At 40.1% G+C, this 19546-nt stretch overlaps 1 protein-coding gene across 3 annotated transcripts in view; it reads left to right on the top strand.

Annotated features, from left to right (window-relative positions):
* Nucleotides 1-18087, top strand: part of chinmo (Chronologically inappropriate morphogenesis) — a 46068-nt gene extending 27981 nt beyond the window's left edge. For all 3 annotated transcript variants that reach the window (XM_065497527.1, XM_065497529.1, XM_065497528.1), the window contains exons 2-6: nucleotides 313-498; nucleotides 3250-3467; nucleotides 4332-4792; nucleotides 5703-6232; nucleotides 7359-18087. In XM_065497527.1, the coding sequence (XP_065353599.1) occupies nucleotides 378-498; nucleotides 3250-3467; nucleotides 4332-4792; nucleotides 5703-6232; nucleotides 7359-7624 (1596 nt within the window). In that variant the 5' untranslated portion in view covers nucleotides 313-377 and the 3' untranslated portion in view covers nucleotides 7625-18087. The remainder of the gene's footprint in view (nucleotides 1-312; nucleotides 499-3249; nucleotides 3468-4331; nucleotides 4793-5702; nucleotides 6233-7358) is intronic.
* Nucleotides 18088-19546: the final 1459 nt, after the last annotated feature.

Raw genomic sequence — 19546 nt, 5'->3', positions numbered from 1 at the left:
AGCCTACAGCAAATAAATATGTATGCTTCAAGCGGGATGAAATTTATTCGTCAGCTCATTAATAATAGCCTTTATCAGTATCATGCAATCATAATATTTTCTGCATCTTTCAATTTATTTAAACCACACGATTTCTTTATAACTTCTTGGACAAAATTTACTGCTAAAAAACATTCGTTCAAATTAATCGTGCAATCATGCGCGCAGAAAACCCTTTTTTGCAAATCCGCTTATTTCCGTGAATTCATCAAATCGACGATGACGTCCGCAATGAAACTAGCTAACCAACTGTTTCTCTCGCTTGTGTTTCAGACGGAATCCACACAGGGGCGGGTCACGGCACACAGCCACAGGAGGGCTTGGCCCTCGCACTCACCATGGATTCCCAAAATCAACAGTTCTGCCTGAAATGGAACAGTTTTGGCAGCAACCTGGCGACGGCTTTCGGGAACCTCTTTAAATCCGAGAGCCTCACCGACGTAACTCTTTTTTGTGATGGTAAGTGTACTTTAATTTCACGCTATGAATTCTTTCCATACAAGGAACGCTATTCGTATGACCAAAAATATAATTTCTTGAACATCACGTAATAATTAATTTTTGGCTAGGCAGAGGTTGACAAGACTCCCGTTTTTATGTCTGCTGAACACAAAAGATTTTAAGAGAAAAATAACTTAAAATTTATCAAGTTCACCGACTTAAAAAAAAATATTGAATTAATTTTAGTGCTCCTTGTACCACAGGCTTATATTTATAAAGCTTATATAAAGGCCTTTATTTAGTTTGAAATCAATTTCCCAGATTTTTCTAATTCTGTGAATTCTCTTTTCTCGCCCTAAAATAAAATTTAGCCCTTTTTATATCTACTAATTTTGTGCATCGGCCAGGCAATTTTCCGCTCATTAACACAAGAATAATAACAACAACCGAAAAAAACCGTTGTAGCCCAAACAAATCCAACTCTGCCTCATGTTATGCAAAAAAATTACTATTGGTCGAACCAAGAAAAAATCGCTTCAAAACCCCTTGCGAATTCACTTGAACTAAATATAAAAAAAGCAAAATGGAGCTCGTTGACAAGTACCACTTACATAGTATCTCACGAGTGTCTTTTCGCGAAATTCTTAGATTGCATATGTGTGAGGACGTGCGACGTGCTTATTATCTATCATGCAAACCTAGCACAGCAACATCAAATTATCTGCCTGTAAATTGTAAGTCCCGCAGCGATAAGACTCCAGATAAAAATTGTCCATTTATGAATGCAACTCGTCTTATCTCACCCTGTTTGTGTTGACGACCGCTTGCTCGTTTACTTTCCCTGTTTACCCGATCAGCTGGCTGAAATATTTCTTTGGTCAAATTTTTATATATGATCATAAATCATAACGAGGGTAGAAGATATAGTTCAAAACCTCTTTTACCTACGTAAATATTAATCATAGTTTGGCGCACTCCATTTATATAATTAAAGAGGTTGATTTTTTAATCGGTTTGAAAACAATAGCGAGTGTGTGCACTTCTCGGAAATTACACACCGTCTAGCTCTTTTACCCGTGTTAGATCGGCGAGATATAAATTCGCGTTTATGTATTGCAAGTGTGTTTGTTTTTGTGTGGTGGGGTGGTAGTGCTTTAGTGTGTTTATACCAAGCAATTCGAACAACGATTACGCGTGGAGCGATGAGTAGAGTGAGATAAGATATATACAATTTATTATGAGCTACTGCACTCGCGACCGCGAGTTCTTAGTTATTATTTTTCTTGCGAACTCGCGAACAATCAACACCATTCTTATAAGTAAACTTACTATATTGTGTCCATGCTGATTTTGTGCATTGTTTTCATGTAGTCTTAATTGCATTGTAACTGGAAAAGATACTAAATTAAAAATAAATATTACTGCAGCGTTTATTATATACATATTAAAAAACGGGTTGAAGCCACCAACAGCCCATCTAGTTTACATTTAAAATACTTGCAAATTCAATACCTCTCTTTGCTGAAAATTTTTTCTTTTAACTGATTTCGATTAATGATAATTTTTTTTCAATTTTGAAGAAAATAATTTACTATTTTATTGATATGCATTGTAGTGACAAGAGAGTCGTAAATCGTAAAACAAAAATTATTTATTTTAATTACACAATTATCAACTACTAATTGAAACTTTATGCGTGAAGCGCGCATTCCTGTGCAAAAACTAATTCATTGCGTTTGCCCAGCAGAGCGTCTCCCGCGTGAGGGGAAGTAACAAATTTTCGCACACTCGCATCACATTTTTAATTCAGTTGTTACACTTGCTTAGCTGCGTGTTCGTTCGCGAGCTTAAGTTACAAACACGGTTCGCGCAAATTCGCTCTCGCCGACATGCTCATCGCGATGAGGGAACTCGCTCATACACATTTATGTGCAAAACGCACGCGGCCTGGCCAACAATAGAGCTAAGGAGAGAACAAGAGAAAAGCAAACGGCGGAACGAAAATTGCAACCGCACATCTAGAAGCGGCCAAAACTCGGCCGCAAATTGGGCCGATAAACTCACTAAGTGTAAAGGTCGTTAAAGAGGAAACTAACCGGGCTGGAATTTATTTTTATTTGATAGCAAAACTTGGTGAGCTATCATGCGAAATGAAAATTTGGTGGAGTAAATATTATTAGTCTGTAAAATAGACGCCAACTATCCTCTTTTTATAAATTCTAAAAGGGATTATTGCAGAAGCAGACAAGATTAAAAATTACTTTATCTGGAAATAAAATGGGTTGTTCTAATTTGTTCTTACGTGGCGTCAACAATTGAGAAAATTTCTGGATCAGTGTTCCACTAGGCAAACGCTTCCACTACTGACACGGTCTTTTTTCCTGAGAACAAGTAATTTTTTATTATACATTTATTTTCAATTTGTTTTCATCGTTGATTTCTATTCCCTTATAGTCGAATGGTTGATATTAAGTGATTAAAAAAATTACACATATCCAAGGCCTTGATACCGATGAAAAATGATGAGTAAAATTTTAATTGTTCAATTGTAAATTTCGTCGATGCACGAGAGAGTCTATCTAGTGCCAAAATTGCGATAAGTTGCAACTGGGGTACACTCATGCGTCGCCATAAACGCGAATCGGGCACGTGCAGCGGTCGGGCGAGCCTCAAGGTCGCGCCCGCTCTCTGTCTCATTCTCATGTACATTCAAGAGCTAAAAAAGCATTTTGTTATTTTTCGTTGCTGACTCTTCTCGTACTCTTGCAGGTGTGTCGCTGAAGGCCCACAAAGTGATCCTGGCGGCATGCAGCAAGCACTTCCAGGACCTGTTCGAGGTGGCGCCCCCCTGCCCCGGCACCGTCGTCATCCTGGACGGCATGTCCGCCTCAAACATGGCCGCCCTGCTCGAGTTCATGTACAAGGGCGAGGTGCACGTCTCGCAGGACTGCCTCTCCTCCTTCCTCAAGGCTGCAGAGTGCCTGCAGGTATGCAGACCGACCCCTCTGACGCTGGATTTATTACCGCATGTGCGCATGCATTGGCGAAAGAACCTGTTTTCGTGGTCACGGGATAATCCTTACTTTTACTGACGAGAGTACAAGGCGAAACTGCACTGTGTACACTTGACTCAATGTTCCAAAAACGAGATTTGAGACACGTGTACTCTGCCTTATTGAAGCTTGGAATTTTTTACTGATGTTTTAAATAGGTTAAATCTAGATACTAAAATAACAAAAAATAGTCAAATTCCACTTTCAAATTAATTTGAATATATTTGCTTGTTTGAGCAAGTGCATTAAAAATAGTGTTTGTTTTGGACCAGCTCCAATGTTTGAATTAAAACTTAAGCTTCAGGCCCAAAATGCAGCAAAACAAAGTTACAATATTTTTTTAAACAGCAGTGAACTGAAATATCAATTGAAAGTTCGCCCCCCCCCCCTATGAATCTTTAATTATTCTCGTATTTTAATTTACCGAAATTCATTAGAATGAATGTGTCATAGCTTAAACTGAAAACAGAGATGAATAGATGATATAGATGATAGAATAATTAACTTATTGACAAATGACTCACCCAAACATTTTTGCATTGTTTCAATATACACGTATCACATAGAGTTGTCATTCTCTTTCGCAAACCACCAACCCAGCACTCTTTTTCTTCACACAATCTTGCTTTTGTGGTCGTGTTTGTGGTGATGCTGGCAACCTACTGTCACAGCTATCTGCCACTGAAATATAATTCAATTGAAATTTTGCAAAAACTAATAAACCAGCTTCAAATCCACACCCAATTTAATTTCATAATTTTAACACTGACCCTTGCTAAAGACTGCATTGTTTCGAAGGTTAAAGGCCTCTCGATCGAGCACGAGAAGTTGGCCTCAACAGAAACGTACCTGGATGGCCGTGCAAGCCCGGCATGCTCGGAGAGCGGTCACTCGCCGCACAGGAAGACTCCCAAGCTCAACAACCACTCGGTGCCGTCACCAATGTCCGACCCGACGGACCTGACCTCGCCCACCACGCCCACCTTCAGCTCGGTGATCGCGCCTTACATGCCGTCGTACCACCGGCCGTACGAGCGCTCCAACTCGACATCGGCAGTGGTGGCGATGCCACCGACGGTGCCCTTCAAGCGGCACCGTCGCTCACTCGCCGACTCCGACATGGGCACCAACGGCGCCTCAGGCGCCAACGCCTGCCTAGACGCCGCTGGCGCCGCCATCGTGCGTGCCTCAGTGCTGCGCGATGGCAAGGGACGCTCCACCACTCTCTCTCCTGCAGATCTCACGGCTGCTAATTACAGGTGACTTTGGATTATCAAATTATACCCAAAATGATGATGTCTAGTAGAAGCATGATTGTGTTAAATGCTTTAAAAAATGATTAACATTTTTGCCCAACCGCTATGCAACTGAAAACTGTTTTTTGTATTTGCTTCAAGTTGCGCCATTAAATTGATCTTCTCATAGATGCAAATCAAAATGTGGTCACATATTGTGCAAATGATTAAACCAATTAATAAGTGTTCATTCGGGAAAGAAAAAATGATTAGATAAAGCGGGGGAATAATTTCACCTCAAAAAGCCACTTCAATCAATTAAATGATGCATCATTGTGGTTTTATTTTGCGCGAAAATTGAATTGTCTGGAAGACACATCCGGTGGAAGAAAACAACTTAACCTATTAATTGGTTTATCGCAACGTTGTGGCATGGAAAAAGGATGCAAATTATTGGCGCAGCGTCCTGAGTTCTGGTTCTTAAACGAATGGTTTTAAAACTGTTCTTTTATGTAAGATGAACTGAACCAAATCAGATACGAAATGGTAGCAATAAGTGTAGTTAAAGACAAAGATAATGAAAAATTAATAATTATTAGCATACATTCATTTTTAGAATAATTTTTTTCAGTTATAAGCTGTTAGTACAATTATTGCAATCTTGCTCTCTGATTTTATTTTTCAAAATGCAGTAATTAATAAAAGATTGCAGATTTAATATTTTCTTTGCAAATTGATAAATTTAACATGTGTTTGGCATTTAGTATAATATGCATTTGAAACAAAATGTGTGTTATTTCTAGTCCTATTTGCTGGAGAGAATAACTTCAATGAATTTTTTAAGTCGAATTTTATATCAAAGTTTCTAATTTTTCTGTAATAAATTGTATAATTTGCTTGGAATCTTAGTTCTAACTTACTTGAAATGCTACAGGGGCCAAAACGAAGGACAAACGAGCGATTCAACAAGGTATAGCAACGACTGCGAGGCGAACGACAGGGCGAGCACAAGTAGTGGCAACCCAGCGAGCAACTCCTCAGTGTACGACCGGCCTCCGCTGTCAGTGGGCTCAGGTAGCGGCGACCGCGACCAGGAGCTCGGCGGCGGCGGTGGTGGAAACGGTAACGTCAAAGAGGAGAAAGTGGTCGGCTCAAGTCATTCAAGTGGCAACGGCTCTTCCTTTGAGGGCTGTCCCGAAAGTCCAGTGAGCCGTAAACGTGGTCGGCCGCCCTCCAACAACCTTGTGCCGACTGACCTAAGGGTCAAGATGGAGCCCCTGCACGCAACCGGACTGAGAGGCGACGAGCTTAGCGCCGCCAGCTTCAAGGAGCTCAAGCAGCAGGTGGCGGCTGCCGCAGCGGCCGCGGCCGCCTCTGGCAACGACAAGGAAATGGCCGCCTCTCTGTGGAATGCGAGCACCAAGCAGGCCGCACATAAAGGTGGCTCTGTTGCCACGCCTGACGGTGAGAAAACATTTTCCAATGCTAATTTGAATGGCCTAGGTCAAAAGCACCCGCTTCAGAAAGCATCTACGCCAATTTGAATCAGTAGAGTATGATATCCTAGTTCTTAAAATTTTCTGATCCATTGACAACATGAGGTATTAAGTGGTTCTTTCTGCATATAAAAATATATTTTTTAATTTTACATAATGTATTTTGTTAAAGAAAAAATTAATGCAACTTAGTCAAAGTTCAATTTGAAATAAATACTTCTTGGCCTCTATGTAGCTTATGTATAATAGGAAAATCAGTTATTGTAGTGCTAAATAGCAGTTATTTGAGTGAAGTTAGCAAAATGGGCAATTCATTCATACTTTGTTATGAACACATAACCCCAGATGGCGCAGATACCTCGTATCTTGCAGCTTGCTACTTTGATCTTTTAGCCCCTGACAAAACAACGCGTAGGCAACTTGCTTTCGTCAACTGACGGGCCGGTTGCATAAGCGAGTCTGTGGATAGCCGCGTAATGGTAGTTTGGGTGGTTGAGCAACATTCTGCTTTGCAAAGAACGACCGTAATGACCTTCCATTAGATACGCAATTTGTTTGCAAGTTTAGAGTACTAAGATCGTAGTGATGCCTCAACGCTGAATGAAGGCTTTGCTTTAAAGGAATGTGAATCACATTCAAAGGCCACCTTCTAACTTTTGAACCCTGATTCAATGAATATTGAAGCTAAATTAAACTGTGGTGAACTTGCTGTACTTAAACCTCAAAAACTTATCAGTCTTTAATGTGCTGATGATTGTCCTATTTCTTTCAAATCATTACAATATTTTCCATAGGATGTGTCAGTAAGATCACCATTAACTCAAAGACTAGTTCATGTTTTTCGTCTGAACATTTTTATGCCAGAAAAACATTTTTTACACTTTTAAATTTTATGCACTTAGCATTACACCACAAGTTCTATCCCCTTAACTGTAATTATCTTCAATTTTAATGCTCTAGAGTAAGATGACTAAGATGAATGAATTGCAGTTTCAATCCCCTTCTCCAAGACAATTTTCCAATATTTGAAAATTCCCATCAAAGTGGAGTGCCTCAGAAGAAGTAGAATCTAATTGCGTACTTTGGTTTGACAGGTAAAAAGCTGAAGTGTCCGTTCTGCGAGCGGCTCTACGGCTATGAGACGAATTTGCGCGCCCACATCCGGCAGCGCCATCAGGGAATTCGCGTGCCATGTCCCTTCTGCTCGCGCACCTTCACGCGCAACAACACGGTGCGCCGGCACATCGCGCGCGAGCACAAGACCGAGCTCAGCATGAAGACGGCGGCCGCCGCGAGTGCCGCAGTGGCTGCGGCGGCCGCCGCTTCGGGCTGCTTTCCGCTGCCCAACCACAGCCAGTAGGCTGCCTCGACTTCAGGAAAAAACTTGATATACCTCACAAGGATCTTATCAATTCACACATACACATACACACATGAAAAGAAGAAACTTTTACAAAGCAGTCCCGCTCTGGCAGCAGGACCTTAAAATGAAGAAAGAAGGAAGAATTATTTACTGGGGGGCCGGTCGGAGTCACCCTCTGAGAGGTGCCGCGCCGGCCCTTCGTCCACACGTTAGCGAGTGTAAGATGGACCACACACAGACACACAAAAAATCAAGCAGTCAAGAATAAGAAGATTATTTTAAATTTGCCGTAGCCTCGAAGGCGTTAAAATCTCCTAGAAAATACTCTATATTTCTCCAGCCGAGACGGAAAGTATAATGTTTTTTATATACACACTTCATACCGATTCGCTGTCTTTTAACTTTGAAAAAGTTGTTTAAGTTCCAGTATTTCGTAGATTATTTTTACACACGCGAAACAACTAATTCCTCCTCGGAAGCAAAACCAGGTTTAAACCGATTGAAGCCGTTTTGAAAAAACGTCGATTTAATTGAATAGTATTCAATGCTCATGGATTTTTGTTCACGTTTCGAAAACGTCAACGTGTTGTTAAAGACATCACACAAAAATGCCATCCCGCTAGCCCCTGGACGGACCGGCCGGGAAATAAATACGACAGCAGTGCCCAGCACTCGCAAACGGCCGGTCAACGGACACTCAAACAAACAAACAAACACACTTCTTGTTAGTTCCCCACGGCCCCAGAAGTGAAAGGTTTCGGGAACTGTAAAATGGAACTTTTATCTACCTCGTTGAAACTGCTGCTGCACATCACATGCAGTTCCTCTTGTTAGTTAGAGACAAACCACACACACACGTAAACACTTACACACATAAACACTCGAGAAACTGCGCTATAACCTTGCCTACATCTTAACCGTATGATTATATAATTATTTTTAAATATATACATATACTTTTTGCGTGTAGTTTTGCAGCCTCGCACCAGGGCTAAGAGTTCAAGTGTATTGGTGCGAGAGTGCAAACATTAAAGTCCCGCCCCTCCCCGTTTCCCCCTCACTTAATTTTAGATCCAGATTTTTGGAGAGAAGCAAGAACAAGAAGTTAATTATTACTGTAAAGAATATGTGTGCATGCTATTGAGATGTGAGCGATAAGATCGTTTTCCCTCTCGCTACTTTTATCTGGGAATAGGTTCACGTACATATATAATTGCGCTAGTTCATTAATTCGTTGATTCGAATCGAATTGCTTTTTCAGAGATAAATTAACATGCAGATCACTCTCGTGGAGGAGGGCTCCTACCTACTATTGATTACGTTAGAAAAACAATTTCAATCAAAGTCTATGATAAGTACGAGACGAAAATTCGCTCCTCTCAATCTTTAAATTTACCGCAGTGCGGTTGGCAAATTTGTGCTGTTTCCTTTTGTTTGCTCATTTATCAATCACATGGACCTAGAAGATCAAAAAATGCTTAATTTTAATTAACTAACTAATCGTCGTCAGCTGCCTATTAATGTAATTGTGACATGCGCGCGTTCTTTCTTTTTTTTAATGATAAAAAGACTACCGTAATTGTTAATTTAGCTAGAGCGCATTTTTGACTAAATTCTAGTCATTTATTTAGAAGAAAAATTGTGACGAAAATCGCAGCTAACATGTTATTCCTTGTGATTGCATCAAGTAATGATTTTTTGTGCCAAATCTCCAACTCTCCTCCTGCTTCATGCTGCAGTGATCAAATCGCTGATCTGTTCGGTTGCCATCCCCTATGTTCACATTCACTCGCCGCACTTCTCGGACCCCTCTCCTGCTGGACAGGCCGCGCTGTTTTTCCCTAAACCACAGATAGATGGACACACAAAGACAGACGACACACATGCACTTACAGTAAACCCGATGATTCGTCTTTTTACTGCATTGAATTGACCATTAGTATATCGGGTCGATTGATTGAAAGCGCCCTTTCTAAGGTATGTAGCGTGCTTTTTTATCTGTCGCACCGAGTCTTCTGCGTCTTTTGGCAGTCGTGAAAGAGAGTCCTCATGTCCGAAACTAGTCAAAATAAAGAATACCAAGCCTTTTTCCTGACGACTCACGGCGAAAGAAAACATTTAAAAGCTAAATTTTATCAGAGAGAAAATTAAAATTACTAACACGTTCACACACTCACGCGCGATGAAGATGGATGCTCAATTTAAATTATATTTACAGTAGATGTGGTGTCCTTTACTCTTGCACTCTCTCTCACCGGCTAATATTTATACACACATACTTGACACACAATTACCGCTGCTCTTGCACTCTCTCTGTGTTATTTTATTCTGTTGTTGAAGCGTATATACATACATGTCAATAGTTTACCGATTGTTTCTGATTGCATCCTGTAACATAATTAGACCAGTCCCTTGATTAGCGTTTCTCTGCTCTATACATAATATTTTAATTTTCCACTTTGACCCACACAAACGGCGACTGCAAAGGTAGTGGCTTCTCGATTCAAATGGGCATTTTTCATTCACTCGCTGGTGCTGCCACTGCCTGAAGGGTCGCCCCTCTCTCTAGTTACGCGTTGAATAACACAACGAGCTTTACTTTACCAAACCAGATTACCATTTAACTTCTCACCACTTCTGTTTTTAAATTAAAAGTCTTAATTAACTACAAAACAAACACACCACACTCAGGTATTTATAACGGCCAAGTGATTTCCTTATTTAAACCGACAACCATACGGTTTGTTTAGAAAAAATTAACTCACCAAGCCCATCTCGATGGGTGGCACAGGATTTTAAATCTGACCTTTGTCGCCACCCCAGGAGAGTTGGACCGGTGGGAAACTCAGTAGTTCTCAATTACCGAGTTAGTCAATCAAGTTTTGTTCGCAAAACGAGCTTCAAAAGCTGACGTGTGAATTATAAATTATTCATAATATACATTTACATATTGGTTTTTGCCGAGCAAAAATTGTCCAGTGACTCCCCTTCCCCCTGCCATGCTCCCTCACTCGCCACATTTGCAAGTTGAATATCATTGAGAAATGTTTTATATTGATTGATGTTATACATAGTTGTTTACTCTATATTATTGAAAGATGTTTTCTAACAAGTTTGTCACTTCACAATCAACTCTCACAGACTCTTTCTCTCTTGAAGTATAATACTAACCAGAATCACACAAACACTGCTTTACCGCTGCTGCTTCGATGATATATCTCTATCTATACGGAACACAATTGATTTTTGAGTGTTTATTCTTTGTATTCGTCCCCGCCTATAAAGCTGTTTCTCTCCGCTCTGGTCTTGGACTTCTTCTGGAATACTTTTTTCGCTGTAACAATATATATATAATATATATTCTTATGTGTTGACAGAAGAAGCTAGATGTTCAAACACTCTCTTACACACATACATACAAAACGCACGCACTCGGAATAGAGGCTGGCGTTGAAAATACACACACACACACTCACTTGATCTAGATTTGTCTGTATGATCGGCAGTGATTGTATGTGGCACCAGACGGAATAGAGACGCGCGCATGCGACCGACACACAAGCAAACTTACACACTCACACGTACGATGGAGACGAGTAGAAAACACGTAAAACCGGCGGGAAAACAATAGCGGAACTGGCGAAATGCATGTGAAATATTAATATAGTGTCTAAGTGTTGTTAATTACTAAGTGTGATAAAGTTAATCAGCATACAGCAACAACTAGTGGGAAGGAATTGTGCGGTAAGGGACTCTTCCCGAACAGCAAAAGCAGGCTAATTATTGTGAAATTAAAATTAACAAACACGCAAACACACGCAAGGAAAATCGTAGCTTCTGTGGTAGGTGGTTATGAATAATTGGGAACAATTTTTTACAAATCATATTCGAAATGTAGTGAGCGTTGGGCGTTAAGATCGATGTCGAAATGCTGAGCAAAAACGTCGCTGTGTCGTTTTTATCAAGACGAAGAAAAATTGGAAAAATATGTACTTGTTGTTGTGAATGATTTCTGCTGTTACGGCTGGTTGAATGATTTATCGCGGCTTTTGTAATAATATGGAGGCGGTCTTTATAACAATCGTACACACACGTCGTGATAGTCGTGGCTCTCTTTTCTCTTTTTATCGCCCCCCGCAAAAATCTTTTTTCGAATCTCACGCAGGGGCGCACCTAGGCGGGACAACAACGCATTAAAGTTAATGTGATGGCTGTTTTTTTGTTTTTATCTGGTCAATATCGTGCCTACAGTAATTATGCATAAAAAATTGTGTAGCATGAATGTATTGAAAGTAATAGTAAAAATTCAGATTAACGTCGTTTTGCTGGCAAAATTATAACAACTTCAACAACAACAAAAAACACGGTTTAAACAATTGGAAGCACGTACGGAGACGGTAGTCGGGCAGAGCCAGGTCGCGAGTGACTATCCTTGGATTTTAAGGTTGAACAATCTCCCCTGTGGGGAGACTCGATGGGAATGATTATGGTGAGTGTCTATTTAAAAGATATTGAGGCTGTGTTAGGTCTTTAATGGACCCTTTTGGGTGAACATCGTGTATTCTGTAAGGCAGCTCTAAACGGAAAAGTGTAATTTTTTAGATAAAAAATACCAAACAAAAGGAATAATGCTAATTTTGTATAACAAAAACCATATGAACGGATTTAATGTTGACACGAAGCACACGATGATTGAAAAATGAATTGTTGTTGCTCACGCGCTAAAGGAACAGCAGACGAAACAGTTTTTGACAAGTAAAATAAAGTATTTGACCGCCTCCAATTTTCAGACAGTGAGGATCGCATGAAAACGTAAAATTACACGTGTAAAAATTAAATTTAACTGCCGGGAGTAGCCACAGTTGAGCTGGGTTTTTGAGATGGACACCGCGAGCAAGGAATGCTTACAAAGTTTGCTACTTAGATCTGCGCTAAAATTTTAGAAGGTAGTCTTTATGATTTCCTTAACATTAACACTTCGTTTTAAGGAGACCTTAGTCTTTAAGAATGAAAAAATACAGTACAACATTGAACTAAGTTAACGAATGAGAACACACACACATGCGCACGCTGCGGCATGTCTTAGTTCAGCAATCAAGGAATTTAAACTTGAAATTTCGTGCGCTCTTTTCACCACACACATACACACAGACACTTGCATTTAAATACCTCTCCGGAAAAAATTAAAACTTTAGCGTAGGAGCAACTTCTTCATTGCTGAATTGCAAATATTATGCGACATCTTGAAATCTAGGTAAGAATTCGATATAATTTAGCAACACGCGATTCAAAGAACCCCTTCAATGAGAACACTCCTTTTCCCCTGTCAGCAGACTTGCAAATAAAGTACGCGCAGAATCGTACCGCAAAAATCGAATTTTAACGGCCGCTTCAGATTTTAAATAAAGATTTTGTTTATTTGAACAGTTTCAAAGTACGAAATACCGAGCTTTAAATAATAACTCTTCGCAAGTTTCGGTACGCGGGCTGTGACGAGGAGACCGAACTTCACAGAACACTGCTCACTCAAGTTAACGTTGGCGCCCGCGGAGCAGCCTGTGAATTTTATCATTTTCCGCGTGCACCCCATTGATATCTATCTCTATCGTGAAACAAAGCAAATACCTGTGCACCCACACAAAAGAGACATAATTGAAATGCCTTCGCAAGTGCTGCGACTGCTCTTTTTGTCCAACAAAACGAGTTGGAGCGGCGTGTTGTTACAAATTAACCTATCTCACGCATTCACACACACACATGTAAACACACACTCAAAGTACAAAATTGGCTTCACTCCACAAACAGCTGCTATGTCAAGAGTTACTTTGGAATTTGCAAACTGACGACTAACAATAATCACTCGCCTCACCACCTCTCCTTTTGTATTATTATAATATTAAATAATTTTTAATTAACTAATATCTTGCCGACCGGCGTTGAGAAGCGCGCGGATAAACCACACCTATTGTCTCTAAACTTTGGTTCACGTGACGGTGAATTATCTCAGGTACAATGACAGTGGCATTTCTTACGATCCCCTCTTAATCATTCTTTTTTCGTTTCGGTTCACACACACACACACATAATATGCAGCTCTTTTGTTTTCCTTCCTGAAGAAACATCTCTTGCGATGCTCAAACAACGTTAATTTATGATATTTTTCAGTCCCAGATGCCATACAACAAATCCTACTTTAAAAAATATCTGTAAATTACGGGTATTAAAAGACGTGCGCGATCAGAACTTTTCGCTCCTGAAGACAAAAACATGTTAAATTAAAAATTAATTGCTTGAGTAGAAAGCATCGGTGCATCAGCGCGATTTAGGTGCTGAATCATTCAATTCCTGCTGCAACTGCGAGTACAAAACAATTTAAAGCGAATGCGAATAACGTGTTATTACGGAAAATTTTATTTTTCACTCGGAATATCCCAGCAAGTGTCTTTTTATAGTGTACCTCTACAAAATGAAAATTCCAAATTAACTCTGGTCAAAAACACTCACATTAACTCACTCTCCAACATAACCTATACCTATACACACACAAAAATATTGAGAAACGGTTAAATATTCGCCCGCGACACTAAAGAGAATAATTGTACTGTCATACGAATCCAACGAACTTTTTACAAAAATATTATCCACCAATCTGACGGTTATTTTAGCTGTGCGGAGTGTCAGTCTCCCTGCAAAACAAACCCACACTTACACGGTGAAAAGGATCGGACAGATTTTTAACTCTACCGCCACATATATTAAATAACGCGATTTAAAAGATAGAGATATTAAAAAATACTGTTAAAGAAAATGAAGGAGAAAAGATGAATAAGTGTCACGCACCTCTACGAATAATCAGTACTCTCGGTATATCTCTGTAGTAAAAAACGACAAGATGGATGACAGTATGAGGAACCAGAAGCGCGACTTAGTATTCAATGTTTCCACACTCTTTGGCCCCGACATTCTTAATTCACTCTATTTCTCACTCTCTTCATACTCGAGTTCGTTTTTGGATTTTCAACTCGCTGAAAAGAGAAATCGCTGTTGCATTCAGGTGTCGATGATCATGGTACTTTCCTCTCGATAATATATTATGCCTGTGTATAATTCGTTGTGGCTTTTGGAAGCTTCCCGAGTATAAACTAGCCGATTAAATTTAAAATATGAGTGTTCCGTTCGATCTTCAATGAAAGAAATCGTCGTTCAGTTGCTGTATTTGTAAATCGTCTAGCTGTATAATTCACACACACACAATACACAATACACACTCACATTATAGTTTTAAATCGATTGCGCATACACATACTTGTGCAACAACCGACAAAAAAAAGAAACGCGCTGCGCGAAAAGAGATACACACAACGTGCGTTTTGAAGCAAATCTACGTGTCTCTGATTACACGTTTTATGCCTTTTTGTCATTGATAGAGATGTTTTTATAAATACGATATATATTAAATGTATGCGTGTGACTGAATGTTGGTACACATTATTACAAGATGATTTTCGTTCGAGTGTCTCATAATATATACTTTTGTGTATAAAATCATCCTTTTTAATATAATCAACTCGCTCAAAATGATTGTTCAAATCTTAGGGGATTGAAGTATAAATATTCTAGAGTAAAGAGTAACGTAGATCGACAGAGGAAAACTAAAAAACAGACGAAAACTCACAAAAAAAGATATGTAAAAATGTTTGCAAGAAGAAATCCGAGCTAGGGTACCGAGGATTAGCTATGATTTTAGGGTGAAGAAACCGCCTTTAAGTTAAGAATCACACACACACACGTACATACACACACAACACACACGCGACGCGTAGGACCTTTATAATACTACATTAACAGGAGGAAATAATTCGTAGGCTTTATTAAAATTATCGCTAGAAGGAAGCGCTTAAAACGTGTTTAAGATTAAGAGTATAAACAGTAATTGTGCGCGCGAACGAGTGAGTAAACAAACAAACAAACCAACCAACCAGCTGGATGTGTATAAAAAAGAAACACGGTTAATTTAACACAAAAACACGTAGCCGTAATTAGTTGGTATGCGTACATATAAACTAATTAATTGATTAATTCACGCGTACGAGACCTACAAATGATGCTAGCTGATAGAGAGACAGTTTATGTACAGGACGGTACCACTTTGAAGAAAATGTGAATTTCACCTCTCCATTTTGATCAGCAACGATTCGATGTCAAACCGCAAATGACTCTTTCCAGAGCCAAACCGAATTAGGGAAAACCGCTCGAGTAGATGGGCTCGCAAACACTCACACACACACACACACGTATTCACACGCATCACAACGTTCACTGCCATTATCGTATGCAAATTGTGAAAAATGGATGTGAAGTTTGCTTACATAGACGACTTGTTTGTGATATTTTCCGGGTCTCGTACTGCTCCTTTCTCTTTATTGTTTTTTTTCTAATTCGTCTTTATCATTTTGTTTCTGTAAAATTAGGAGAGCGATTCTTTCGACTTAAATCATTATTTTTGCGACTTGACTTTTTGAACAAATCCAACCTTCGTTTTATGACATAAAAATAATGCAATTTCTCACTTCGTTTCACGTGCTGCATTGTCTTGATTGATTTGAGAGAAAAAATTGTAAAAAAACATTTTGAGGAAAAAAATGCGAGTACTGCTGTATGTCCGAAGATGAAAACTAATCGAGCTTAATGTGACCATGAATGTCGCCATGTTTTCTTATGATTATTTAAAATGGTAAATTGTTTTAGTTAATTTGCTCTACATGAGAAAACTGTACAATATTAGTTGCGTCTGCCGACGGGTGAGTGGCGCCGCCCCAGCCGCCCCCACGCACCCGAACAATCGATACGTGTTAAAATGAAAAAAATAACGGTGAAAGAAAATTTCCCTCTACAAATTCTACTGGTGGAATTCAAAGTTATACGCTGCCCCTTCGATTCGAGTTGACGATACGACGACGATAATAATAATAGGAATTAAAATAACCAATCAGATCATTGACCAAGGCTGTGCTTTTTAAATTTAGGCGCGGTCGGCATCGGCGCCGGCGGCGCCGCCATTGCTCCCGTGTTCGGCAGACAAGGAATCCAACAAAATCAAAACGCGAAATAGTCAAATCCGATTTTTCTCCAGCTCGTGGGCCCGCGGGACCCCGCCGCGGGCCCCGGACCGGCCCTACCATATTCACTTTTACTCTTCCAATCCCATTTTTAGTGCCACCTTATGCATCGGACTGAATGAATCAATCAAATACGAGCGTTTAATTATTATATTAAGTTTTTGTAACGTGAGACACACAACAACATAAACCCACACACATTATAGCTGAGACGAAATTTGACAACACCTGTCCTCAAGTTGATCAAACCACACCCCTCTCCTCAATTGAAATAACAAGAAAACCACGTGTTATCAGTGATGATTATTATTCATTCTCCTTCCAACGGGCCAAGAAACAAATCCGCCGCTGTCTCCGGCCTTTAGAACTATATTTTTGTCCCAGATGAAAGGGTTCACCTGTAGTAATGGCACTGAGGATTATTGCAACGCAACCCGAAGGCCTGAGACATCGCGGGCAATCCACCCACTTGTTGACCATAGCCAATGGATAGCAAATTGATAAATGAGCCGAGCGCGGCCCCCGACCGCCTCCCTCGCAGGGGGGTGGGCGGAGGCCGCGTGCGGCCTTTTTTACGAATTACAAATACATTTGAAAGGAAGAAAGCGAGAAAAAACACAAGCGACCACTACCTCCAATAGTTAACGAGTAAATTAATATTGTAACTGAGACAAAATGGATGATCTTACTTGTTTTTACCACAACATGCATAAAACTGGAAAATAATATCTGCAGAACTCTTTACAGACACACACACATAAATACACACAACACACTCTAACATAAACAAACACAACCGGTGATAGTTAATTGATACATAATTACGAGACGTGTATTGTTTCCGCGAAATGGGTCAGTTTTTAATTGCGTATAATGTATTATTATGCGACGATGATGATGAATAAATTCTTCTCGTTTATTGCTGTGCGTGATACACGATGTGTAAAAATGATGAGATATATGAATTATAATTATATATACATGCCGTCCCAACTCTTTTAAGTCTACATGTGTTTGGCCGACGCCTGGGCCGCGCCGCTCCCCCGACGGCGCCGCCGCGTCGGCGCCGCCCTCACAACGGTGGGCCCTGTGCGAAGGGCCGGCGCCGACGACGGTCGCCGCCGCCGCGGCTCCGCCAGCCGCCCCGCCTCCCCCCAACAGTGTGTACAGAGTGCGGCGGCGCGGCGCCGGCGTCGCTCTTTATAGATGGGAACGTTATTAATTATTAAATATGAAAGAAGAAGAGATGAAGTAAACGAATCATAATAATGTAATTTGTTATTTGTAACAATGTAACAATTTGGATTTGAGGAAAACATGGTCTGTTATCAAGGTACAAAACTGCCTTTCATTTCAAACAACAACCCTTTTCTATATTTTATGACTTCAAACCTTAAGCGGAAAAAAGAAGCTGCTTATTTAAGGATATTTGATGGCATCACTTGCCAAAAATAAATTAAGAAAACTATTCCATAGCGTTAAAAACTCCCAAATTTAGCTGTTGAGATGAAAAAAATGTATGTTGTATTACATAATTCTAGAAAGGTTACCAAGCTCTCTAATTTAGTCTTAATAGCTATTCGAGCCCTCCAAGATAAGAAACATCAAGAAGTCCAAACGCAGCCAAGTGTTTTCTTACTGCAAACAATTTGAAATAAATATCCTGTGATCTTCACTTGATTCTGCCTCCGGTAATTGTTACAACGGGCTCAGTTTTCAAATATTGAGATGACCTTACTGATAAGCAGTGTTAATAAATTAATTTGAGTCGAGGCTCATCGAAATAATTGTTGAGCGATAACATTGGTTCTATTTTCTAATTGCATACGCTTGAGCTGCCCTGCGGTTAATATCACCGTGAAACGTGTTTGACAATTCAAAATTAAGAAGCCATGCTTCGTAGTAATGATAGATTCAAAGTGATTTTATTGCGGAACAGCAGAGCAACTATAATAATAAAAGTTGATGCAAATGAAAGACAAAAGAATTTTGTTCTAGAATAAAGTCAGAGCATCCAATATGACCGAATGAATCAAATTACGTTATAATTGAGGTCAAAATGAGTTTTACTCTAGCCACTTGTTAGACTGCATCTTTAAAAAGTTTTTTCAAAGCAGCAGCAAAGTGTTCTATGAGCTTCTTTGTAGGTAAAATTAATTACTTTTTCACGGAAAAACAAAGTCTACAAAGCTACTCTACCGTTCCTTTACCAGCGAGCGCGCAAGTTCATGCGAGACATAATAGCCGATTCCTCCTTGAGCCGTTTACGCTGCACCGTAGCACAAAAACTACTTTTGTACTTTTCCTCGGCGGCGTCTATATGGGCGCGGGGATTATTTTCATTACGTTGCATACTTTACGAGCTTGTTCAATTTACGGTGAGTTGGAAAGTAAATTGTAACGGCTTTGAGCATCGACCGCTTTGTGTGCATCGACGAGAGAGGGAGAGAGAGAGAGACAAGGAGAGGGAGAGAGAGTAAGAGAGAGAGGGAGACAGAAGGAAAGAGAGAGAGAGAGAGAGGGCGAGAGAGAGAGAGAGAGAGAGAGAGAGAGAGAGAGAGAGAGAGAGAGAGAGGGAGAGCGAGAGAGAGAGAGAGAGAGAGAGAGAGGAGAGAGAGAGAGAGAGAGAGAGAGGAGAGATGAGGAGAGAGAGAGAGAGAGAATCAATGTGCTTTTTCGCCGAATTGTTCCGAGAAGCGGGTGACAATGAAATTAGAAAAGCAGGATTCAGCAAACTATCTGAAGCAGACTTCCCTCTTTCGTTGATTGCACTTGATGGGCAAAAAACTGTTCCAACGCT

Source organism: Cloeon dipterum, chromosome 1 (assembly GCF_949628265.1).
Source record: "Cloeon dipterum chromosome 1, ieCloDipt1.1, whole genome shotgun sequence".
NCBI lineage: Eukaryota > Metazoa > Arthropoda > Insecta > Ephemeroptera > Baetidae > Cloeon > Cloeon dipterum.
Note: the sequence above shows the minus strand (reverse complement) of the source record. Positions and strands in the feature narration are given on the sequence as shown.